Consider the following 26,780-nt stretch of genomic DNA (forward strand, 5'->3'; position numbering starts at 1 on the left):
TAACACACAACGAGGCCGGAGGACAAAGCAGGTCCATGGCAGGTTGGGCACAATGGAAACCTCACTGACCAACTGGCAGTGTCCCAGAGATGGGCATCCACCAAACAAAAAGTAGCTGCTTTGATACCTTACTATATTGCAAGGTGGAAAACAAAGTATTAAGGATGCCAGAACAGAAGTGGCCCAAAATGCATTTTTAAATACTTTTACTTTGTTTCTAGTATTTCTGCGTATTATATTTTATTCTATCCTGAGACTTAGACATGGCTCTAAGAGGCACCTGGAGTCTGAGGTATATATAAAGAAAATTCTTCATTTCAGACTCTGTATAGACCACTGTGTGATGAGAAATACACATGCTCCGTGGAGGCGAAACATGAGAAAGATCACGAAATCTGTCCTACTACCCACTACAACAGAAAAGCTTTAGTTTCAAAAGGAGCTGCCTAAAAAGGCAGCTTATTTGATAATTGCAAAAGCCTAACCTGGAGCTATCAAGAGACATCTCATTTTCATTTAAAGCTGAAAAAAAGCATTTTCAATACTAACCACTTGAACATTTCCAGACACAAATCCATCATATTTACCTTTTACAAGGAGAACAATATGGACAGGGAAAGCAGCAAACATGTCTAGACTGACTTTTTGAAAGCTGCTAGTGTGTTTTAAACAGCTCTGCAGTTTGGAATATTACACTAATCCCAATGCAAGGCAATTGGACAGAAATTATAGATGAGACAGCCAAAAGATATTAGAGTTATTAATAATTGAGAAATATTAATAAGAGAACAGCTGTCCCATTTTCTGCAGATTTCCCTAGATGTGAGGTCCTGTTGTAGGCCAAAGCTGTAATACAGGTACCGCCATACTGGAGCTGTGGGGATATCTAAACACTATGGATTTAAGTGGTTTCAGTGCTAATTAATGAAATTCACAGGCTGAAGTAGAAGTAGGTCCTTCTTTGTCAAAATATTATAATACAAGAGAAAGGAAATCTAAAATGCTGTGGCAAAGTACTAGACTTCATTAAATATCAACCAAGATGTAATAGGGAAGATGGCATATTTAATAATTTAAAAAGTCAAAGAAAGATTTTTACCTAAGTGCTATGCAAATACCTTTCCTTTTACATCTTTGCTTTCATATGTATCCTAACATAAGTTACTACCAACAAGCAGAGAGAACATATCTAATCAGGTTGAGGTGGGGGGCTGTTTGTTTTCAGTTTAGCACTTTGGGTCCGGTCTTTCTAAATTTCAGCTCTAAGATTTGATTTGCACACAGGACTGTTCTCATTAATCTGACCAATCTGCCATGTACTGTACTTCAGCCCCTCACCATCACTACACTTTGGATGTGTGCTTTCCCAGATCATAGGAAGAAACCAGAATTGGAGAAACAGATGTCCCTATGTGACATGCATCACTATCTGATTGAATGGTGAAAAAGGATCAGCTGAAAAAACATTACTTGCTCTCCAAGCAAAGTCAAAACCAATCCATGACCAGAGAATAATCTGCTTCAAAAAACACCAGCATGTATGAAAGTCACAAACCTGTTAGTTTCTATTTAAGCGAAGTTTCATTTTATAACAAGATACTTCAGAAGCCATTATCTTAGATAACTCCATATGAAAGCTGGATTTAAAGGCTTTACAGAAATTTTAAACACAGAGGTAGGAAACAGATGAGAGGTAAAAGAGAGAGAGATCTTTCTGCCTTGCAGAAAGGTAGACAGCAGGAATAAAACCTCCCAGCCACCAGTGCAGCACATTCTTAATAAGGACAAAGAGTTGCTTCTCTTCTTATCTAAGACATGGTCCTTGTGAAAACAAGAGCAATGACAGAAACTGTAGACTGAGCTGAAATTAGGTAAACATAGTAGGTGAAAGCCTGATCTCATCTTCATATATCTTTGAATCAGGACTGTGCTCAAAAAAGGAAGGTTTAAGAGATGGCACCAATGCTAATATTTGGGGACCAATTCATGCTGCCAGGCAGCTGAGCATGAAGCACTTACAAGGCACAGACCTCAACTGTTCTGTAGGTATTTGCCCAGGTGATGTAGGTTGGTATAAGCGTAAGGGTTAAAAAAGAAAATTTTTTTTTTTTCAGCAACACCAAATCACTTCAGAACACTGGATTTCTGATACAGTCCACAGATACTTAAGCTTCTGTTTCAGGTTACTTTTGAAACCACATTCTTTCTTTGATCAAAATATTTCCAAGTCTGGTTTAGAAGCAAACATTCTGAAATGGATTAAGGAACCCTCAACACCCTGATTTTATGGCAGTGCTATACCAGGGATGTAACTCCTTATAGTGCAAGCACAAACAAGGCATTAAACTTACTTTTCCAAAGAAGCCTTTGAAGAACTTCCTTTCCTGGAGGAACAGGGGGGACAAGTCGAGCGCTATTACTGTAGGTAGCTAAAATGTCCCAGGGTTTTCAAACCAACAAGCACACACAAGAATAGGGTTTGGAGGGAAAGGAAGGGGGTTTTAGAGTTATCCATGAGAAGGTGCGACAGGCAAATGTGAAAATAATCCCATGAAAATGCAGATCAAAGGGCACACACACAATTCTAATGAGCTACTGCCCTGAAATTGGTGGAAAGAAGAAAACCTCAGCCCCAATTTCATGCAAAGTGGTTACTTTATTTTTACTCTCCCTTGTTTAGTCCCTTTTGGTTAGGTTACAAACCAAACTTGGCAGCAGACATGGTGGTTAAACAAGTAAAATACTGTACAGGTTCTTGTGAAATGCAAAGTTTTAACTCCAGAATTGCAGTCAAGTTTGCTCTGTACTGATCATTCTTCCCCAAAGCAAATGTTCTGTATGTTGGAGAAGCATGTATGGCTGATATAAAGCAGGGGTAAGTACTGCTGCATTTTATGCCATTTGTTTGTTGCCCTGGTTTACATCCTACTTTTATGCTTCACATCTTACGCAGTCTTCTCTGAAGAGCAAGGAATTTCACCTTAATCTTGTGGTGAAACTAAAATACAAATGAGACCTCTTTCTCTAAAGCCTTCCAAGGCTTTATGCAATATTTATACAAATACTAGTTATTCATCCTACAACTCTGAACTGATTGGTAGAACAGCCTTTAAAATCAGCTCAGGCAGGCAGAGACAGGCAAGTGCAAAGATACCAAAAGCTGAACTACAGCTTCCTAAATTTCTTCAGGAAAGCGATTATACTGATTGCCCAATCCACATTAAGAAAATGCCAGCACACAATTTTAAGCATATTTGCATGCAGTTTAGTTTACTAGCTTTATTTTGTTACCAGACTATGGAAAGTAAACTACATGAGAGAACACTTCATCAGGCCTGGTGCTCTGTGAGCACAGCCACATGCTGCTCCGCGTTTGAGGGAAGCCAGTGTGAAGCATAGACCTGTTCCTGCTATCTTTCCAAATTGCTTCACTTGTAAGAAAGCTCTGCTATAGCAGTAATGAGGAGGAGGTGGAGAATTGCAGAACAGACAGGGAGTGTCTCTGTGACGGCCCCTGACCCCATATTTACACTGTGCAATCCCAACGTGTTCATCACTGATACTATTATATTGAAAGTATTGCCACAAATATCCTGAGGCAGTGTCAGGAGAACTGATTGATAAACAAGGTTACATTTAAATCAAAGCTATGGTTCTGACACAAGCCAACAAAATCCAGGAAACACCAAGTTAAGGAGGGAGTGTCAGTCTCAACTTCGCGTTTCCTGGCCCTGCTGGTGTGTCCCTCTCTGCCCAATGTCCTTCCACAGAACATTTTACCAAGTATCTGTAACATATTTATGTCAACTCAGACACTGTATAAAGAACATCTCCAAGCTCAGTCAGCTGAAAAGCTTAAGAATTTTTGGAGGCAGGAACAGTTATGTATTTGGACAGGATATGCTGAACACTAGGAGGGGAACTAATGAATTAATCACAATGTAGTGTACATAATGAGAAGGGGTTGGATGCTGCTGCCAAGTTGAGCAATGACTATTGCATTACACTAAAAAACAGCTTTTTAAAGACAGCAAAAGCTAAAGAGATTCACCAGAAGCTACCTCATTTTTAGGTAATGGTTAATTTTGCTCTCAGAAAAATGGTTGTTAAACAAGATTATTTTTTTAAATAAACTAGACAAGGTTAATGGAAAAGGCATCATGCAAAATGGGTTTTAAACAACACTAAGTTAATGTAGTTTAGAGATAACTAATGCACTTTTTAAAATATTAAATTATGTCTCTTTACCTGCTAAAACAAGAACATATATTAAAACAAATGCATAATTTAAAACAAAAAGTGGCAAGTTAGAAACCAATACTATAAGCTAAAGCTGATTTAAAATCAAAATATGACATGAGAGAGTACACTTTTTTTCATATGATGTTCCCACACCTGAGTAAAATGCACTTAAGGCCCTTAAAATTACTTTCCAGTTGGCACTAAATATTTGCAATTTGGTGAAATGGCTCTGAAGAAACCATTTAGAGCTTCATGTCCATCTACAAGAATCTTATCAGATATTAAATGTATACAAAGATAGCAATATACCTCTACTAAGGCAATAATGTAAGTTCCATTGGTAATATTCTTTTAAGGAAACATGCGAGTTCTGTTGATAATATAAACCCATGTTAATAATAGACTAATAGCTGAATACATGGGTTTATGATCTATTAATGAGACTGTGATGCCATTTCATCAGACGGAAAATTACAGTATTGTTGGTGTGCAGTTTCAGAGCTCGAAAACTGTAACAGAGTACAGTGTGGGTGAGGGATTCTTGAGCTAGAAGGGGCTTCTTGTACTCAGCTGTCAATTAAGCAACATCTGAATAAAATGCTCACCATCAATTGTTTGCAAGTTCTGCAAGATGCAGTGCTCAAAAAGCAATTACACCACATTAAAGGAGCAGGTAATAAAAAAATCCCTGAAAGGTTATTTCCCACAATAAAGAGACAGAGATATTTTTTGCATCTTTTCTTTCAAAAAGCAAAGCAGTAATTAAGCTATTCCTAAAGTCAAGATTAACACGGTTCTGTATTCTTCTTCGCAAATTCCATAAAATGTTTTAAAATCCAGTAATCAGTCCTATAAAAGAAAAGTCTTCAGGTCCCAAAATGAATTGCCAACTGCTCTACAACAAGAATTAAGAGGCAAAAATGTATCTATTAAAATAAGAAAAGACAGAGAGAACTTAATTTTTGGAAGCTACAGGATACAAATATTTCAACAATTCTAATTTTTAATGACTGGATTTATAAAACCTACACCTTACTTGCAGAGAATAAAGTTTAAAATAGACCACATACACTTCAATGTCATTTAACCACTTTAAAAGTGAAGTTCAATTTCCCTTAAGCTAGTCTTCCAGTTTGAGCACTGCAGCTCAAGCTTGTAATTCTTTCAAAACCAAGAGAAAGCCCATCAAAATAACTACATAATGTGAAAGCAAGAGACTACCTGAAGAACAAACTGTTTTCTTACCACATTCCTCACATGCTGAAATATCACCCAGTGTTTGGCTTCTGCTAAATTAAGAGAGTGTCTCATACAGAAAAGAGCCTCCAGGAATGGTGATGTCCTAAAGAAATGCCCCTGGTTTAAAACCCATGTGCTGGGGGTGAGGGGCAGGGCTTGAATTGCAGAGAGCAGCTCCAAATTAACCTTGGATCTGATAGAGTCTAACAACTAAAGCACACAAAGTAGTTTCAGTAATCTGAATCTTCCTCTTGGGGCCCAAAGAGAATTTCACCTCTACTTCTCAACTTCCAACACTGACAAAGGAGACAAATAGCAATTGTAAGAGATGCACACCTGTATCTGGTGTACATACACACATCAAACAGCAGAAGAAATCAAAATTATCTAAAGAAAAATGTTAATTTAAGAGAATGGGTAAATTCATGCCATCCACAATTTGGAATAATGACATAAAATGGAATAGGGAAACTTTACTATTTACTTTCAGAAAATGCTGACCAACTGTAAAAATTAGATATCCAAGTCTGACGCTTGAATCAATCATTCAGGTGATCAAGAATCACAATCCTGGAAATCCAGATTCCAGAAGAAACTGGGTGCTATGCTTTTACTATGTCTCATTAATTATAGGCTTAGCTACACTTAGCTGGCTTGTGGACTTGTAAGATTTTTATAAACTAGAGAACAGCTACTTCATAGCATAGCTCCACAGGGGAGAGAATGAGAGAAGTTGCATGAAGTAGATATTGCAGTGCCATTTGGTGTGCTAACAGAAAGTATTCTGAGAGAATAAAAATCAGAAAGAGACAAAAATGGATGCAATTGATTATGCGGTCAGTACTTGCACTTTTAGGTACGTAAACTAAATCCACAGGACAAAGAAACTAATTTTTATTTTGTGTGGCCCTTTTTAATAAAAATCAATCACTAATCACTGTGGACTGAATGGGAACAGATGGGATGTGGCTTTAACAGGTTACTATACATTAGCTAAGAAAAGAATGAAAAGACTTGATTTTAATCAGAGCACTAAACCAATTCAAACACTTTACAGCACAACAGAAGGCAGAAAAGATAACCTATAATCCTCTGCTGTGTGGTAGGAAGAAGGGATAAACAGGTTTAGATGGAAGCCATTTGAGCTCTCAGACTTGGTGAGGAAAGACAAGGGATGTCCAGTGGCACATATTTTAAGTCAGTAGAAGTGCAGAAGAAGGGTTTGACAGACTTGTAGTAATCTCGTTGAGCTGCAAGGATACAAAGGTTTCTTCCACTAAATGCATACTGAAGAATGTAGATAGATAAAACATACAAGAGAAGTGATGACAAGGCTTGCAGTTCTCCATCTCTATTCAAAATTCAAGTTTTTCATGTCCTTTCTCCTGTTCTTTTCAATGACGTTAAAGCCTCAGTTCCTTGACAGACTGATCACTGCCTTTCTGGAGTTTGCTATTCCGCAGGATTTTGTGGTAGTATTACTGCAGGAAAGAGATGACGACCTCTTCAAATGAGCCACAGAAATACAAAGAGCTTTGAACGAGTGCCATTTACAGGAGCAAACGTTCACAGAAGCCAAACTAAGAGCAGCCCACTTCATGACATACCAGAATTAGACAGCCTTCAGGCCACTTTGAGCAGATGCAAGCCAGATTATTTCATGCATGACTACAATGTTGCAGTGCATTAGAAAAAAAAGCATCCTAAAACAAGTAATATTTTTTATAATAATGGTGAATTAAGTCACTATTAAAGTGGCAAGCAACATAGGGAAAGAGAGAGAGGGGGAGAAGAAAAGAGAGAGAGGGAGAAGCTGTTAAAAACCAATGGTTGAAGTCCCATGTGGGTACCAACTTAGCCTGAAAGGTCACAGAGAATTTTTACACATTTGTTTTGCAAATAGTTTCTGCAAGTAGAAAGAACAGTTGTAACTCTCCCTCTCATCATCAGATTAGCATGTCCCCCCAAGAGCAGCAGTGCTCTCAAACTGGCCAACTGTTACTCCTAACATGGGTCAAAAGTTCAGTCTTTAGCTGGAGCACTGCTGCCGAACAGACCTTTCCAGTAACGCTCACAGCCCCAGTGCCAACTTTTTCATTAAGCAAATATACATACAGATTTCAGCCTCTTCACAGCATCTTCACAGATATGCATTCCTCTGGATTCATCCACTTCGACGTGTCCCAAGTACTGCAGGAAAAAGTATGGGGAGAAAAGCTTAATAGCAGCTCCTTAAACTCCCTGGGTTTTGATGAATCCAAGCTCTGAATTCATCTCAGTACAGCTGATGTGATAGATATTACCAGCACTTTGCCAGCCTTCTTTTGAACATGCATTTGAAGGTTTGACTGTGTACATATATGCGGGCACCAGCATCAGGAGAACAGTGTAATACAACTAGAAATTTTGAGGGAAAGACAGACTTTCCTTACTTAGGGGAAAATACGTAATTGAAAAGTATTAAAAACTGTATTTTCCTGCTTATTCATCATGAGCTTTAGTAATTTTTTTTACTAGCATAACATGAAAACCTTACATCAATATAGAGATGATGGTGAATAAATTATTTTTTAATAATGATAAATATATTTTGTATTGAAAACCGAATTACACTACACAGTAAGATGACCAAATATTTTTGAATGTTAATGTCCAAATATGAGAAATTTGCCCACTACCTCCTTTTTTAAAATTGTAAACCAAAATTGTTTATCTTCATTACAACAACAGGCTGTTATGTGGACAGAGACATTCATCATTCTTAAAAAGAGGGGGGTAAAAAAAAAACAAAACCAAAAACCAACAAAACCAAACGTGTTTTCTACGTATTCATCTTACCAAGCACTTATTAAAAAAAAAAACCCTAGCTACACATCAGTGAATAGAAACTTCCAAGTTTCAAAGCTTTTAAATTTACAACCCAGAATATTAGTCTATAGAGAAAGCAATTACAAGAAATACGTCAGAGTGTAGTGTTCAGGGTACTATGGATAGTTTAATTTCACACTCTACCTTTTAGCTTTAATTTTTCCAATTTCCCTGCCTTTTCCAATCATAGTTCTTTTTGATAGTGAAAGGAAGTGTTCTCTCAGAAAAATTCATATCCTTATTCAAAATACTTAACCCTTGAAGAAAACGAGAGAAACTATCAAAACCTTTCTGAAGTTTTGTAATCAGAGCTACAGGTGAAAGAAACTTTCCCCAATTTACTTGCCATTATAAGAGTTGTATGCAATTTGGCATTTAGATTCTAGGCTAGCTAGAGAGTGAATAAGTGGTTTTAAAATATCAGAATCAAGGCTTATGTAATTTAATGCAATAGTAAACCCAAGTTTAATAACCTATTAAGAAGTTGCACTCTATAACAGACTATTCTGTCATGAGTCATTTCAAATCTCTTAGATTTTCTTTCATTAACTAGGATACTAGACTTAGCTAGATAGACAAAAAAACCACTTCACTCACAGCGCCATATTGAAGCACCCTTAGATGAACAGATTCAACTATATGGAGAAAATCAAGACCATTTCAAGGATTTAAAAGAAATTGGAAAGTTGAGGTTTTTTTATGCAAGGCAAGGTGCTCCAGAAGAGGAGCAGATATCATTAAACTGCTGAAAGATTTAAAATATCTTAAGTGACAGAGAGCTTCAGCATTAAATCTCACTATGCGGCATTTTTTTTTAAACAGAGTTAAATGTGGATGAAACAATTCTGGAAGAATTTCATTTAAATCAGCCCTCACAGCTGGAGAACAGCTTGAAAAATAAATTGCACTGAAACTAGAAGGTAAATAAAAGAGATCGGACTCTTTAGAGCTTTTTCAAAATGAGCTCTGTGAGGCTGAAGCTTTATAATTGAATGCTGGAGCTGCCAAAACCGCAACTGTACTCCCTCAGTTGAGCTTGCTGAACACTTGTGCAACATCTTCATTTCTCCAGAACACAAAGTGGAACATTTTAATCCTAAAAAGACACAAACAGTAACAACTAAAGATGCAATTACTATGTGTCTGGAAGTACATATGTACATCAACGACTACTCAGTTGTGCCATGACTTCTCTGGGAGAAGTTCCAGAGATGCAGAAATTCTGTTGTACATATTTGTCATGAGAAAGTTTTGGGTTTGGTAACTTCTCTTTAAGAAAAGAGTGATATAGACAGGAGCAAGACTGAGGTCTATACTGGACAGAAAAAAAAATATGTGTAAGGAATGAACCATCTAGTTTGCATGACCATTTGTATCATCCATGTAAGAAGGCAACTTTCAGATTTCCTGACCTATCTGCACATCTCATTTACTCCAGCGTAGCCAAAATGTTTCCAGCTGAAGATTCAAACCATTCAGCCCCTGTACTTGGCAACCTGCCTTTTGCTTGGAAAAGGCAGAAACAGAGCAGGGTAAATATTGCCTCAAGTCACACTTCAAAACAGACAACCATTCTCCCCTGTGTTGCCAAACCTCTATTCAAGTCCCATGCTCCAACTTTCAGCAATCAGCCATGCCACTGCTGCTGGAGATGGCAAGTTTAGCTGCAGTTGTCAATACTGCTTCCACTCCTGTGAATGGAGACATTATTACACATATCAAGTGCATCTATCCACACCAAAAGGGTACAATCCACAGACCTCACTGACATTAATCAATTCTGAATTATAAAATAAATTACACTGTCACACAATACTTCTTTATGATACAGAGGACAAAAGGTGCTTTGTTTGCATTTACATGTTACACTTTTAGCCCTTCATAAAAAATGAAAAAAACCTTGTTCTTGCCACTGCACCAGAAGCTCATCATTTTCACTGGTGTTGAACATTTTACAGGCAATTTCAAAATTCCTCTTGCTTTGGTTTTTTCTTTTTCTGGGATGGAGTGGTGGTGTGCTAATTCCTTATATGTGCCAATATACTTTTCTTTCTTGTAAACATAAATTTTAAGTCTATAACCAGAAGCCTTCAAGCTTCTTTCTAAAAAATTTTTCCCCATCAGTCTGAGAGCAGATATACATGGCTCCTGTATTTAACCAGTGCTACAATATTTATCTGGCTTTTAATGGATTGTAATCAAAGAAAAAATATTTTCTCAAGAAAATTGGCAAAAAACTCTGTCAAAGACTGACCTCTTCTAGTGTTTATATTTTAAAAACAAGTGTTAAATTGTAAATATATCTCAGCCTTAAATTTGAAATATTGGCTCAACTTACTAGTGCAGCAGAATTTTATGAGTGACATTTCAAAATTTAATAAAGGAAATGCAGCTACTAGTTAGAGCTTGAAACGAAAGTTAAACACCAGAATTCAGGACTTAAGAAAAATAAACTATTGTTAAACTCTGTCATTAAATCGCCGGAAAGACATTACACGGAAACCACTTTAAAAAGCAGATACACAAATCCCACACTTCTATACACAACCTTTAAGGATCTTTGAAAGGAACTTCCCTTTCAAACTAAAGGAGAAGAAACATACTGTTGAAGTGCCTGGGCAGCAACTGTCCTATATAAGTAAAATCTCATGCAAATCCACGACAGCACATTACCGCAAACACACTCAAGGACTGGGACACGTAAGTACTGGGTATACACAGAAATCCATGTGAACTGCCTAAGTCATGCTGTGGTGGATGATGACTTTGAGAACTGTAAGGAAAGGAGTATTCATGACATATTTGCAAAGAGCATTTCTTGTCACAAGGGATTGTTGCAGCTTGCATTCCTGGAGAAAGTGAGTACTTTTCCATCAGGAAAATGCACATAGCAGGAATGCAGTATTAATATTGAATGCACTCCTACTTAATTTCCATAGCAACCAGTGAATGATAGTCATGACATCAGCAATTCTCGGACATAAGATGTTCTGTAAGAGATTTAATCGTTATACCAGAAATTAACCGCCAGTGCTTTTACAGAAAGCTAAAATCCATGTGGGCAGAGTCCACATACAGAGTAACATAACATAAAAGCTCAAATCCAAATAAAATTCTTTCAGAGGCTGTTGGAGAAAGTCCCTAATGTAAACATTATTAAATAGAAGCACTGCTTATATTAACATTTTTAGCCAAAAGAAGATGAGATTGTGGTACAGCCAATTAAACAAAAACCAAAAAACTTCCTCTCTTCATCACTTATTTTTATGTTCTCTTTTGCTGATGGTGGTGTTTGGTATCAATCTCAAGCCAAACATAAAGCAGTCGACGCAGGAACGAGTTAAACTGGCACACAGCAAAGCATCCTTAGAATTCGAAAAGTGCTTGAGAAACTTTATTCTTTTTCAACATTTTAACCTTTTTCCAACTTCATCTAAAAACCAACAACTCAAGTTACCATATCAAGTGTTTCTGGTGAAGTTTTCCTACTGTCTTCTCCCAAATACATGCTATTGAAATTGCTCCTACTGAAACATCAAGGGCTGATGTATCAGGTCAGAAATAAAAGGACACCATCTGTGTCCTAGTACAAAAGCAATACTGCCCTGATCTTCTTGTTTTCATTTCTCTCCCAAATACTTGGCTGACTCAGTTTCCAAAGTTTCAAAGTTCAACAATAACAGCCGGCAAAAAGAAGATCCTTCACCAGAGCTCCTTCAACCTGGACAACTCACTCAAGCCAGTTCTGTTTGTTCATGTCTGGTGATATGCTTTTACAGCCTCTCTTTGAAACAGACTCAGCTACACAAATAATTGAGTATCAGCAGATATTCAAATGCACTGTTTTATTTGCAGTAACAGATTAGGTTCTTTGGATTACATTTGAAACTACACGGACACAGGAAATGAGGTTACTTGAAGTCTTGGCCAAGGTGTCCTGTGCTGGGAAACGAGCTGCCACGAAGAGAAGCACACCAGCATTTCTTGGTATTTTTCCTAGAGGCAACAACATTCTTCTTTCTTCCTCTGTGTAAGTTCTGGGGTATTATTTGCAACAGTAAGACTGACTACTTGACATCTGCACATGCTGATATGCTTCTAGAATTGGCATTGCTCAAGAATTAAAGCCTGAGCTCCAAAGTTTAAGAGTGAAATGCTGTCTTGCAAGTAGACGTAAGTTTAAATCCAGAAATCCTGGATACGTCTTAACGCTGAGCTATTTCCACTGACTTCTAAGATTTACATTCCAATGTTCAATACTTTATTTCTCTCCTCTCAAACTCATGCTCCTGCTTTCTAAATTTATCAGTTTGAAACAGATTTTGCTCAGTTTGCTCAGACAGAGCTACAGAAGCACAGACAACAGAAACTCTATGATTAAGCATCAACAAAGCTTAATTTTGCTTAGTCAAAGCTATAGGTTAGTTAGGATGCTACACATGTAACCAGAAATCAAAATGTCTCATCAACCTGTTAAATCCCCATAAACAGGAATTGTAGAGGAGATCAAAAGAATCTAAAGCAGTATCTGTATCAGTAGTTCTCCTTATTTTTTACATCACACCCACCTAAGAGCCACACTGTGCATTTCACATACTGGTTCTCACATGGCCTTTATCATTGTCAACAGAAACAACACTGTGAGGGAATAGCAAACATTTCCAGTTAGGAATACTGAAGATGAAGTAGAGAAGCTCAATACAGGATACACAAATGCTATGTTCTTAATTTTCTTACAAATCCCTAAAATGAGGCAGAGAGGGAACTCAGAAGGTTATGTAGGACAGCACTTGCTTCAGGGCAGGATCTACTTCCACATCTACATCAGAGAAGTCAGCCTTGAAGTATTATGACATTTCTGTAACTGGAGATCAGTAAGCTAGACCTTCTACCCAGTAGTTTACACGTCTCACTGTAGAAAGGGATGTTATTTTGCTGAATTGTTATTACTAATGCATATCCTAAATTTCCCTTGATGAGGCTTAAACACACTATTTCTCCTAGTCCCCTCACAGTTGCACATATGTACTGTCAGACTTTGGTTTTCAACTATATGCTCTGATGTGCAATTCCTATCTTTCCAGGAATTCAGCATTATTTAACAAATTTCAAACTTTCTTTTAAAAAAGGAAAAGAAAAAATAGAGGAAAATCTAGTGTTGATGCCACCAAGTTTTTTACACACACTGCACAGGTGCACACTCTACCTTTTCAATTCCTGCAAAAAATTTGGTTTCCATGTATGACACTGGATATCTCCTAATTTTAAAAAACAGAATTAAGAGGTATAACCCAGTAAGAACTTTTTGATTTCCAACAGCTAAATTACATTTAAAATAAATATTTCTGCAAGGCCGTTCAAACCATTTTAATTGTCCTATCTTTAAAACAATGTGAAGTTTATTAAACTATTTAAGAATTTCACCTTTGCCAAAGACAGGAGGTTTTTAAAACTCAGCAAGAAGCTTCATTTAAAACTTCTTGTCTGCAAGGTTATTCAAACAAAACTAAGGGTTGAACACAAGGGTGAAAAGTTTAAAGATTAGGGATTGCCTTACATTCCTTCTGCCATGACAAAAATGTATAGGAATATATTGGTGGTAAGCTTCACACCTTCCATTATAATCACCATCTTTTATAATTAGCTGTCTTCCAGCCTTTTTCCTGTGATGTTAAATGCTGCAGGATTTTTAAAATGTACCATTGCTTGCTGAGGGTTAGCATTCAATAGGAATGGTTACTGTTCATTGCTAACATCAGGCCTTCAAAGGTAGAGATCTCTAGTGTTTAATGTGTAAGGCTGTGCAACATTTCAGAAATCAGCAGATTTGTCACATTAACTTCTTAAAAATACTTAACATAGTTTCCAAAGACCATTTAAGGACCTCAAGCTTTCACAGTGAAAAATATCACATGCTTAACTTAAAGGCACTTCAGCATCACGCCAGTAAATTCTTTCACAGCTATTATTTCAAACTAGAAGTGTATTTAAGACATAAAATAAAAGCCACAGTTACCTGTGCTGGTACCAGTCTTTCTGACCTGGAGAAACAGAATGTCATGCAAGCTGTATTTATGAACTTATTAAAAAGAAGAAGTTATTTTTAATATGAGATTTTTAAATTTGACATTAAGCAATACAGTTCAATATGCAAATTCCAAAACTAAAGAGGACAACTGGGCAGCCACAAGTGGTGTAAGAGCACAAAGCAAAGTGACCGAAACGGCCTATCTCCTACTGATGGTGATTTCAGCAGTACCATGTACAGCTCAACAACCCAAACACAGGGACCCCAAGGATGAGAACTGACATTCACAGGTCCCAGTGAGGATACACTACAGGGCTTGTGCCAGTAGCTCCCTTTCCTTCTGTCTCTTCTTGAATATAAAGTAATACAGTGTCTTCCAAACATCTCCCATCAAAGCAAGGGTTAGATAGGAAACAGTTCAAGAGACTTGTTCTGAAAAGTCAATTCTTTTATACACGAAAGTACAACTGTATCCATACAACCGTTATTTGTTAACACTAACACAGAAATCAAATTCAGCAGAAAGGCTAACTCCAATGACACCAGGTACTCAGCAGCAAACCCTGGATGCCAGAGATAGAAATGTGGTTTGTTACTCTTCCACACCAGCTTTTTCACCGACATCTTCAGTCTTCCAGGTGGAATAAAAAAATGCATGTAAACTTGCAGGTGATATGCAATAGTAGCCTTAGATGCCTTAACGTTAAAAGAGACTGACTACGAAAAACATGGAAGTGACAGAACAAAAATTATCCAAGATACACAACTGCTGTATCTTCTAGAAGAACAGGTAGCAACCAGCTGTTAATATTCTGTTTAACACATCCTTTTGGTCAGAACCACCAAGAACTGGAAAATGTTTGGTTTGTTTAGTTCTCTAAGGTAAAAGGAAATGACCTAATTTTTCTGATATAAATTTCACAGGCCAGTTATTCCAAAGTGCATTTGTATGAATGAAAACCACTTACCCAGAGGGACACTCGAAAAGGCTTTTCAGACAAAAGAAGCCCTAGTGTCAAATATTTTAGTCATTATACCGCAGAACAGCTGCATGTTTTCAGTGAGGTAGTGTCTGAGCAAGAAAGCAAGTTTGAAAATGTGTATGTCAATGAAATTCATTTGTTGCAGTTATAATGTATAAAATTGTGTATAAATAAATTACAGCACTGATAAGCACAGCTGTAATGGCTGTTAGAATATTCAGCTTCTGAATAGTTTTAAATACAATCACTTCATCTCAGGCCCCTATGTATTGCATGTATCTGGCACAGTTTTTCTCTCAGAGGAAGGATTCACTACTGAAACACAGTATTTACTTTTCAGTTTGTTAGGACAGAGGAAAAGAATTTTTCCCTGAAAATAGACTTCTGCACAGACTTTCCAGCACATGTACCAGTGCCACATTTAATAATGGGGCAACTCTTGTCAAACATCTGTAAAACATGCAAGGTATTATGCCTCCACGCCACCAAAGTTAGGAGAGCAACATCATTTATATTTCCAATGGAATAGCAAAAGTGTGCAAGTCACTTTTCTAAACACAAGTTTAACATCCTTTTCATACCTTTGCTAACAGACAGGACCTGTCTCTCCTTGGCTCTTCTTTCAATCTAACTTTAGTGGATTCAAAGCAGTTTACATAGGAGAGCAGTACAGCAAAGTCAGTAGCCATCGCATGGCCCTGTCTTTGAGTGTCAGGTTACCACATCAAGTGTGGTTAGATTTCCAACACAAAGAACTATCTGTAATTACATCTATACACACTAAGATGACCGAGAAAATATGATCAATAGCTGGCTACATGCAGCACAGCCTCACCAACCAGTTGAAGAACAGACTGTTAAAACAAAAAAGAGTGCTATTCACTAAAAGGAACAGTATGCATCCATGATTATTACCACCTCCAAATTCATGAGCACAGCACTGGAGAGAACCAACTGTGGATCGAATCTACTTCCCTGAATTTTAAAGCAACATAAAGGAACATAACAGGAATTTTGCCCTACTTTCCACAGAGTATCTTCTCTCCCAAAGAGAAGATGAACCATAGATGTATCAGATTTGCTCAAAATCCAACAGAACACTTAAGGACTTTAAAAATAGGGATCAGCTGTGGACATAGCACAGGAAGAGCTTCTAGAAACACGTCAACAGAGAAAACCTTTCAGTAACATTAAATCTGTTTGCAGTACAGCATCCTCCAAACACAATGAATGAGCAGCTACTGGAATCCCTGTCCAACACTAACAGAATGAAGCCTGAAGGCAGGATGAAATCCTACTTGCAACATGACTTTCAAAGTGCTTCCACATGCTCTGTAATGTCTAAAAAAGGATAAATCTGTGGTAGCACTCTACAAACACCCAACCTCTGGGCAAAATATAAATGCCCAAAGGCAAGAAGTTAAAAACCACACCAATTTAAGAGATCTTTTCTTTACAAGAGAAACCAAGGGCAAACGTTCCTTTACGTGTTTGCACTAGTCTTCTCCTGATCTCAAAAAAAAAAGAGTATTAGAGTCTTACCTAAATAAAATAGCAAGCATTAGAAGAAACAAAGCCCACAACCTGGCTGCTACTACACCAGTCTATTTTACTTTCAAACAGAAAATCTTACAGACAGCTGCAGCAACATTTGTCAAGAATTCTCAGGTCTTCACTAAATACAGGTGAAGTCTTCACCACCCCTGTGAAAGCCAGATTCTGGTCTTGCTACTCAGTTACGCTTTGAGCTCCTACAGACAATGATTTTTAGAGAGTGGGCAAGGCAAACCATAATAAATAAGAACAGGCTAACCCCTGCCCCCCAACATATTAAGAGCTGCTACACTACAGACAATGGACCACTTTGTAATTCCCATTGCAAAACTTAAAGGAAAATTAAGGTATATTCATTATCTTTCAGATTTGAATGCATTCCTATTCATTAACCATTCTTCCCAAAATATCTCACTTTGTTCTGCTCCACTGAGGAGCATCAGGAAGAAAAGTCACCCCATCAGATATTTAAGGACATAGGAGACTGCATACTTTTCCTGGAATATATGAATTTCCAAAAAATACCCATAACAGGATACTCTCCTTCAATAGCACAAAGTTCTTTCTGTGAGCAAAATACAGTACCACCCACTAAAGCGATGACTCCACATCTGGTTTATCTCGTTCCCTCACAATGGCATACTTCCTGTCTCTATCTATTAAACACCAGTTAACACCCACTCTGCATCTCAAGCCTTATAAAAATTTCCACTTTGTCCATACCAAGACATACTATTTTGGACAATAATTCTAAACAAATAAGATAAAACGCCCCTTACTATCAAATTGTTCTGAATTTACATTTTCACCTAATTGCAAGTTCTTTAACTATTAATAGTCTACCATTCTGACCAAATTAAGAAACGTACCTTATGTTTACCTTAAGAGCATTTTTTTCCAAAGAACAAATTAAATTAATTCCAGCAAATTAAAAGCAGACTACTGAGTGCACATAAGTTCCATTATGATGACAGGATGCAAAGATTCATCCATTTCTACACCTTTTCACCACAGAATAGGCCAAAACCTTTTTTGACTTTGGGTACATGTGCCCAGAATAGATGAATGCTTCATTTAAATACAGGAAGTACTTGTCATTAGAAGTGCAAGTCCTGACTGAGAGTTTTAAAAAAGTCAGTCTTTGAACAGTGAGAAGTGGTTCACACCCTTTGTGTTCAGTAAAGGATTGAAAAAGTTTGACTAAAACTAAATGCCTAGAAATTGAGCACTTTGCTTTTCAACCTGTGTAATAACTAAATTATGAAAAAATAATCAGACTCAAACTTACAACTCTGTTCTCTCCTAGACAGTGTTAAACCTTAATCTAAGTTTGAGCTTTCACAGAGCAATTACTTTCAAAGCTTTGGCAAAACACCATCTCTGTTTAGTACTGAATTACAGTTCCTTCCTCTTAGCAGAAAAATAGCACAAGACAAAAATAAGCAAGCAGCCATGAACTAGAAATGTTGTATATACTTGAGTATATGTAAAAGCACACATAAGCAACTCTAGTAGGGTAAAGCAGGGCATTAACCTTGTGTGAAAGTTATCTCATACTTACCACATATCTACACCAATCCACAACTTCACAAAAATACGAAACAGTTCAAAGAATTCCACCTAGCAACATCACATGTTTAACTATCAGACAGAATTACTTTAAGTACAATACAGAGAAAAACTAATGAAAACTTAGGTGTCAGAACCATAGACTGTGTTCCTTGTACATAGATATTTAACTCATTAGCTTTCCCCAAGCGTCATCTGCTTCTAATGTATTGTAGATCTACTATTAGTGTACCCTGAGGAAGAAAGGGGAGCATATGCAACAAGCCACCCTAAATTTTATATTTCTTTTTATTCTGGTATTTATTAAGTATTAATATTAAATACTATTCTAAAATATTAAAATATTGTTTCTTATATAAAGAGGAAGGAGAATTGGACACAAAAAAGAAAATACCTATTTGTAATATCTGATAATCTGGAATGAGTTATCAGAATTTTAAAAGGTAATTTCAGTTTCATATGCATTAATAGTCTGTAATACACACACACAAAATCACAGCACAGAGGCATTCCCAGAAGTTAGCAAGTGCTTCTAACCTCATGCACTGGTCAAAATCTCAGGTGTTACTTGACAATATTTTCAATTATCAAGAGGGAGGAAGGATTGCTTTCCAAGCACAGCCCACCACTTACCTTACAAGTCAAACTGTAACCACAACTACACTTTTAATAGAGAGAACTGAGTACCTTTCCATGCAATCCAAGAGGCCTACCATTTCTGACCTTCCAGAAAAATGAAGAAAAATATTGTATTACTCCTCTACCTAGCTACATGATTTATTTCAACTAGATAATAATGTAGGATATCTCAGACTGATTTTCCAAGGCATTTGTTACGTGAGTCATCTGGTTTTAAGAAAAAAGCCACATCCTTTGCAATGAGAGCTGACTGTAAAATAGGTCTGTGTGTAATGAAGCATGTCTCTGGCTTATGCTTGCCAAAACTCCCCAAATAATAATTCATGGCAAGAGTACCTCATGGATATCCAAAAGAAAGGCAGAAACTCTTACCTTAACAGGAAAGCTACACTTGCCAGTACGAACGCCTTCTTCGTCAGTCTGCCACTGATGAGGCCTGCTGGCCTCTGGCACATAGACATCTTTCTTTCTCCTAAAGCTTTGCCGTAATTTGTTCATTTCTCAGATTTTCACGTCCTAGAAGAAGAAAAAAAGAATACTGCTAATAGGGACCAAACACACATTTAGCCACTTCGGGTCAACCACTATCATGACAAATGACCCTGAGCTTTTTCAAAGATGAATGGAAGGACCTGTGAAAGAAAAATATTTTGGACACAGATTCAGAGAAAGATGGATATTCACTTCAAAATGGAAAACACAAATCCACATTACTTGCTTAACATCTTTCCACAGCAACTGAAGCATTAGACCCAGTAATAACTATTACTGGGAGCATAAGGTTTCCTAAAATAGCAGACAGAGAGCTTTGAAGAGTGATGCACATGAAATCCTGCCTCCCCAAATTTAAACACCCACCTAAAGCAACCAAGTAGGAAACCAATAGCAAAAGCTTCCAAGGCACTCACACAAGGCAAGGATTCATAGCTCTAAAACTGCTCCTAAAAGCAGGTGCTTGCGCTGTTCATTAAGTACAAGAGATAGGTTCACGCTTTGACTGAGGGGAACAGTCCAGCCCGTGCTTAGTCTACTGGCAGAATTCTTATGCTTAACTGAGAAATGCACTTCTTCAAAAGGGGAAGACAGCGCTGCAAATACACTTCTAAAGCCTAGAACTCAAAACTTTGTATACACTTGCCTTTATGTATCAACTTCTAATTACAACCCAATCTACACTTTAGACACGCTCACCTTTACTAGATTCAAACTACAATTAGCCAAGAAGCTATTAGAGAAATTACTACTAATAAAAATACTTGATATTCACCTAGAGAAGTAAAATCATAAGGGATACAAAGTGGGGAATATCGAAGACATACTGAAAGGCTTCTTAAGATTTGGTCATCTTTCCTGAAAAAGAAGCCTTCTTACAACCATGACATCTCATTTTGATTGAAAAAAAAAATGCTGCAGAATGCAAGGCAAAATCTAATTCGATTATATATGCTTATTTCCCATTAGATTGCATAAACTAGAGAATATAGATATTTACTATACAGTCAATAGCTGGCCTTTGAGCGAAAGCTGCTTTAGAAGCAGTTGGAACACCATTTTAAACCTTGAAAAGAGCTGGTATCTTCCAGTCAAAACTATTTGACATAAGTAAGAAAAATCGACCCATTCAAGTTTGTGATATCTGACATTAAGAAATTTAAAGTCAAAATGCAGCTATTTCAAAGCTGGACACAAAAGTCAGAAACTAAAAGCATTATAGAAAATCACTGCCCACCACTAATTACAAATACTAAATTGTTTTGTATCTCATAGCACACTTTAGCCATTCAAAATAACAAAAAGGTGTGAGTTTTGTTACTGATTCCCTACTACTTCCTTCAGCAACTGTTACTTTCTTCCTCAAGCAGCATATAATTGAACAAGTCAGTTCCCACTGTATCTTAGGGGCATGATACTGGCTAATTTCTCTAGAATCTTCCACCTTTTCATTATCTATTAAAAGAAATATTTTAAGAGAAGTAACAATTCAAAGATATACCCATGGATAAAGAAAATACCACTATATCACTAGGACTGGGAAATTTAAGTGTGGTGACGTTAATTGTTTAAGGGCAAATAAGCACGATAGTCACACGCACAAGTTCACTGGCATTTGAATTCCATTATTCATGGGTCTTGCAGCATTCTGAAGCATTCTTTCAGCGTATAGAATAATTCCTTAAGTATTTCTACATTAGGAAACAGCCACACTAAACACCATTTTACAGCAAACACTGTGCTCAAAGTTGCTTGATGAGCATTTGAAAACAGGAAGGTGTGACACTCCAAGCAACCCAAATCCAAATGCAAATTAAGTGAAGGGTTGGGATGTACAGCAAAGGCTATAGGCAACTGACCCTAGCAGGTACCTAGAACAGCCATGAGGTATAGCAATCAGTCTAAGTGCAGGGATGGGAAGTTGCTGAAGGATTCTTAATCACAATTATCTAGTTATAAAGAAGTGTTAACTTCAGTCCTTCATAGCTACAAAATGCTTGTCATAACTAGTAACACAAAATATTTTCTTGAATTTACTTGAGCAGATTTAGAGATTAGAACATATGTGCAAAATAAAAAGCATGCACATTTCTTTCCACTCAATAAGCTGAAGCAGCTCTGTTTTGCTTTCAGCTGGGACAGAGCTAATTTTCTTCCCAGTAGCTGGTACAGTGCTGTGTTTTGGATTTAGGCTGAGAAAAATGTTGATAACACATTGGTTTAGTTGTTGCTAAGGAGTGTTTAAACTAAGTCAAGGTCTTTTCTGCTTCTCGCCCCACCCTACCATTGAGTTGGCTGCGGGGCACAAAACGTTGTGAGGGGACACAGCTGGGAGAGCTGAGCCCAACTGACCACAGGCATATCCCACAGGATATGGCACCATGTGCAGCATGTAAAGCTGGGGGAAGAAGGAAGGAAGGAAGGGGGTACATTCAGAGTGACGGTGTCTGTCCTCCCAAGTAACCACTGCGTGTGATGGAGCCCTGCTCTCCTGGGGATGGGCAAACACCTGCCTGCCCACGGGAACTAATTTCTTGCTTTGCTTGACTATGTGGCTTTTGTTTTACGTATTAAAATGTCTTTATCTCAACCCATGAAGTTCTCACTTTTACTCTTCTGATTCTCTCACCCATCCCACTGGGAAGAGTGAGCAAGTGGCTGGATGGGGTTTAGCTGCCACCTGGGGCTAAGCCACAACACTCTTCTATAAACATGGTTTGTTTATTTTACAAGCTATAAGCCATTTTAAAATCTCTGAATGTGCAAAGGCAATTCTCAAAGTTTTAAGAAGAGTTGCAAAGCTTCTATTCTCTGTCAAGGCTTAGAGAGGCATTACAGCAATATCAGTTATGTATTCTGTTTTACAAACTGCAGACAGAGGACTCTATGCATCAGTCTAAAGGAATCAAAATTTCAAGGGAGGCCATTCAATCACCTTGGGCAGGTGAGACACACTGCAGCAAATCTCTGCATGGCACCTCAGCTCATAAGGACAGACACCCACTCTTGTCCCTGCTGCAGACTGGGAGCGCCACAGCACGATGAGCAAAACCACTGCTCCAGCTGCTTCAGTGAAAAGCACAGGAATCTGGTCAGCACATGACTTACAGCCCAGCTGCCCGACCTTGCACTCCAGTGAGAGACAAATGGGCATAGACACTCCACTCTGCCAAAAGAGGCAACAGACTCTTAAGCAGATACAATTAGATGCAGTAAGGCTCATGTGTCAGTTTTGAAGATCTCAAGGTAACTCTGAATCTCAAAAACTTCAGTGAATAGCAAAGCAAGGACTGAGGACAGCACACAAACACTGTACCACCTGTGAAAAACAGCAGTCTAATTGCCTTATCATAACATTTGCTTATGCGAGCATTCTGTTGGACTTCTCCCTCCCAGGCATTACTGTTGCCCATGAGACTGGTGCCTTATCAGACATTTATTCTGACCAGGAATCTCAATCCCCAGGGAAGATAAGAATAGGATTTCCTCAACTACATTTTGTATGAGAGGCTGAAGTGGCATTTTGCCCAAACTATTTCCTTTTCACCAAAAACCAAACCCAGTTTCCTACATGTTCTAATTTTGAGGTGTCATGTTGGCAACAAACAGTTTAAAAATAGCTTATTCTATCTGATAGAAATGCTGACAAATAGCAAAATTAATTTCTGGTCAGGCAACCAGCAAGCTCTCTCCAATGGCCACACTTGGGTTTTCTGAAATGTCAGACTTATGAGTAGGTTGCAAAACAGTCTGTCCTATAAAAACCTAATTTGCTGGTTACATGCATGTCAGGACAACATAACTAGAGCTATCACCTGATGGGAAAGTGTTAAATAGAACAATTCACATGGGCTGCATATTCGAGGATTCAGGAGAGAAGCACATGAATTGCTACAATTAAGTGCTGAAAATTTAACTAATTTTGTCTTGAACTCAAAATCTCTGCACAGAAGCTCTAAAGAGAGATGAGTGAGCATTTTCTACTTGAATTCTTTGTAGGGCACTTCACATTTCCATGCAAACCCTGTGTGCTTGCCAACACAACAGACACCAGCCTAGGCTGCAATAAGCTATCAGGGTATTTTCTACTAAACTGACAGCATGACTGGTACTGTAAAAAGTATGATACTATGTTTCGGGATTATGTAAGATGAAAGTTATCAGACTTCGATTTTTTTTATTTAGCAACTTATTTTTGTCATGTAATTAGAAGTATTTTAAAACCACCCAAGAGACAAACCAAAACACCAAAACCTCTATTTCCTTTTCACTTTTACAAATCCAGCTGGGACCCAGAGAAAGAGGACAACTGAGACTATGAAGACAAACCTGGTGAAAAGCCAAGATAGGAAACTCAAAATCTAATTAAATCACAAAACATAACACTACATCAGAGACAAACTGCCAACAAAGGCTGAAAGCACTGAGCCTTCTAGAGAAATGAGGAAAAAGAGCCACTTTGGGTCCCAGTACATTTCAAGGTTATCTTACTGCAGACAGCTGAGCATCTGAATGGTCATGACCACTGGAGAAAAAGGACCAAGCAAAACAAACCCCAACAAAACAAAACAAAACCACCCACCCAACACGAAAATCTCCACCACTTTTGTAATTCAAGAGATTACAACATGAGACTAGACATTAGACCATTTCCCAAAGCATCTACCTACAAAAGGTATCAAAAAGACAAAGGAGTTTTAAAATTTATGTTGCCATTTATTTTTATGCAAATTTAGATATTTTGGAAACAGAGCTCCAAAGGCAATTTAAGGAGAGCTTCAGCACCATTATTCTTCCGACCAACAGAAAAACTACCATTTACACCTCTATCAGTCCACTGACAGCTCAGGGGCAGAGTTGTCAGAACCAACAGAGACAGAAACAACACTGTCACGGGTAAAAGTGCATGTTGAAGCACTCTTGGCTTCACTGCCTTGTGCATCATCAGGTTATGGCTGCAGAACAAATTACTGCAAGATAAACCAGCATGTTAATTCATGTCCTGTTAGCTGCTCTGCTGTACAAGTGTGTTCACTTTTACCCTTCAGTGAGCACAAGCCAGCAATTTACTCTTCAGTGAGAGATGGGTAAGCTTTCATATTAACTGAAGTTAGATCAGGAGGAAGCTGCTGCTGATGCAAATTTGGAGCTTAGCTTTGCAAGAGTTTACCCATGCAGCCATACCTTTTAGATAAGCAACTCGTTTACACTGTGCATAGGTGCTTCTTGAAGAGCAAAAACTGCTACAGGACAATCCAAACTACAGAATCTGCAGGGCAGAAGGACAATATGGGCACCTGGGTACCTGACCTGCAGTTCAAGCGGTCAGATTTTAAGATAGGATGTACTACATATTTCACACTAAGCAACCACTTACAGTTTCAACACTGAGGAAAAAGAAACAGCACAAACATTTTTTTATCTTTCTCCTGAACACTAGCCTTCACAAAGGTTATTTAATCTGCATTCAATAATCTGTTACCGTTTCTGTTTACAATGAAAAAGGATTAAAACGGGTATTGAGTCTTCAGTCAGTGTTTTAAAACCATTCAGCAGGTTTGGGATTACTTTCTATTTTCTTTCAGAATTTAATACTGTTTCCTATTTACCTATTTAGAAAAAAGATAGTCATGGGTCAAACAAGGGCAAAGTACTCTCTGTAGCCTGCAACAAATAGAGAGTACCCAGGGGCAGGAGGGAACACCCTCCTTCTCCCCCACCCTGCATACACCCACATGCACTCCGGGTGCCATCCTCCTGATTTGTAGTACAGAGTCCTCCTACAAGCCTGAATCACCAGGAGTAGTATTAATACATGAACAAAATTCCTTGAAGCATGCACTTCAAAAAGCATGGAAATACACTTTTAAGAACAATGTGGAATCATTCTAAAATGTACAAGCCTCCATATACAACTAATTCAATTAACTTGATATTATCAGATTAAGTAATTTAAAAGAAAAAAAAAAGGTCTCATTCATACCTGTATTGCCTGCTGGCCACACACAGGTGAGGGCCAAGCAGCTGCACAACCATCTGCTAGCTATGTGCTCTTCCCCAGTGAAATTTGCTGAAGGGCCAAGCCAAAAAGAGGCTGAAACCCAGAGCAAAAACCTCATCCATCTCTAATACGTTTTTCTCACATTTCTTGACATCAAAGCTTTCTGAATCAGGACGCATTCTTCCTGTCAAAGGTACCTGATATTTCAGATTTAAGAGGAAATGCAAATAATCTTAATCTCGTTGAAAAAAATGTGTTTACCTAACCTACTTACTAGGAAAACACTCCAAAAACATTCCTCTGCATATTGTGAAGATCTGTATCCTTAGAAAGCACTGAATTCTTGTGCAAGTACAACCTGGTCACATCTGTCCACAGATTAATGTTTAACAGCTATCTTTTGAATATTATGAAAACCTGAACCTTATTATGAAATCCACAATGGCCTGCACCAGCAAATGTTAATAGCCCACACTTCCATATTCTAGAAGAGTAATTCACATTGCTTTTTCCAATAAAATATAGTTCACTGCTGGCACTTCAACATTATTGTAAATCTTGGCTATAACCAGGACACGAGGATATCAACAAGGAAATATGCTAGTTTCAAGCCATTTTCTTGAGATGAGATTTGGGTTTGGCAGGCTGACCTGCAATACAAAGACAAATAAAAGCAGTTCAAAACATTTTAGATCTCTTTTGCTCTCTAATGTACAATTTGAGTCCCTAAACTTAAGATGACAAAGAACACTTCATTTATAGAAAAAGAGGCAAGCTAGGAAAGCAAGTTGATTCCTTCCAAGGTAAATAGTCTGTCCTTGTCTATTATGAAGCTGCCAGGATGGAGTTTACTTCTCTGAAAAATCCTTATTAAGCATTGCTGCTAAGCAAACACTCTCCCCTCCTCTCCCACTTACACAGTACAAAAACATGTAATGTCCTATCTCTCCAAGCCTACTGTAAAGGTTAGCCAAAACTTGCTGCAATTGCCCTGCAACAGCTTCTCTGCAATTATTCACCAGCACAAGAACACAGAGTACCCTTATCTTCTAAGGAAGAAAAGGTCACCCCATGTGTCAGATTCTGAATGCAGAACTTTGAGCCTTTTTGTAAGTTTAGATCCCATAAAATCTAATTAAATCCAGCACTGTCACACTGAAGCAAA

The 26,780-nt window shown here is 37.8% G+C and overlaps 1 protein-coding gene across 12 annotated transcripts in view; it reads right to left on the reverse strand.

Annotated features, from left to right (window-relative positions):
• The window catches only part of NUMB (NUMB endocytic adaptor protein), a 92,781-nt gene that overhangs the window by 15,109 nt on the left and 50,892 nt on the right, over nt 1-26,780 (reverse strand). For 6 of the 12 annotated variants that reach the window (XM_039551801.1, XM_039551796.1, XM_039551805.1 and 3 more), the window contains exons 2-4: nt 19,495-19,638; nt 7,597-7,671; nt 2,352-2,429 (exon numbers count right to left, since the gene is read on the reverse strand). In XM_039551801.1, the coding sequence (XP_039407735.1) occupies nt 2,352-2,429; nt 7,597-7,671; nt 19,495-19,620 (279 nt within the window). In that variant the 5' untranslated portion in view covers nt 19,621-19,638. The remainder of the gene's footprint in view (nt 1-2,351; nt 2,430-7,596; nt 7,672-19,494; nt 19,639-26,780) is intronic. The other 6 variants (XM_039551804.1, XM_039551799.1, XM_039551803.1 and 3 more) reach the window with 2 other exon arrangements.

Source organism: Corvus cornix, chromosome 5 (genome assembly GCF_000738735.6).
Source record: "Corvus cornix cornix isolate S_Up_H32 chromosome 5, ASM73873v5, whole genome shotgun sequence".
In the NCBI taxonomy this organism is placed as follows: Eukaryota; Metazoa; Chordata; class Aves; order Passeriformes; family Corvidae; genus Corvus; species Corvus cornix.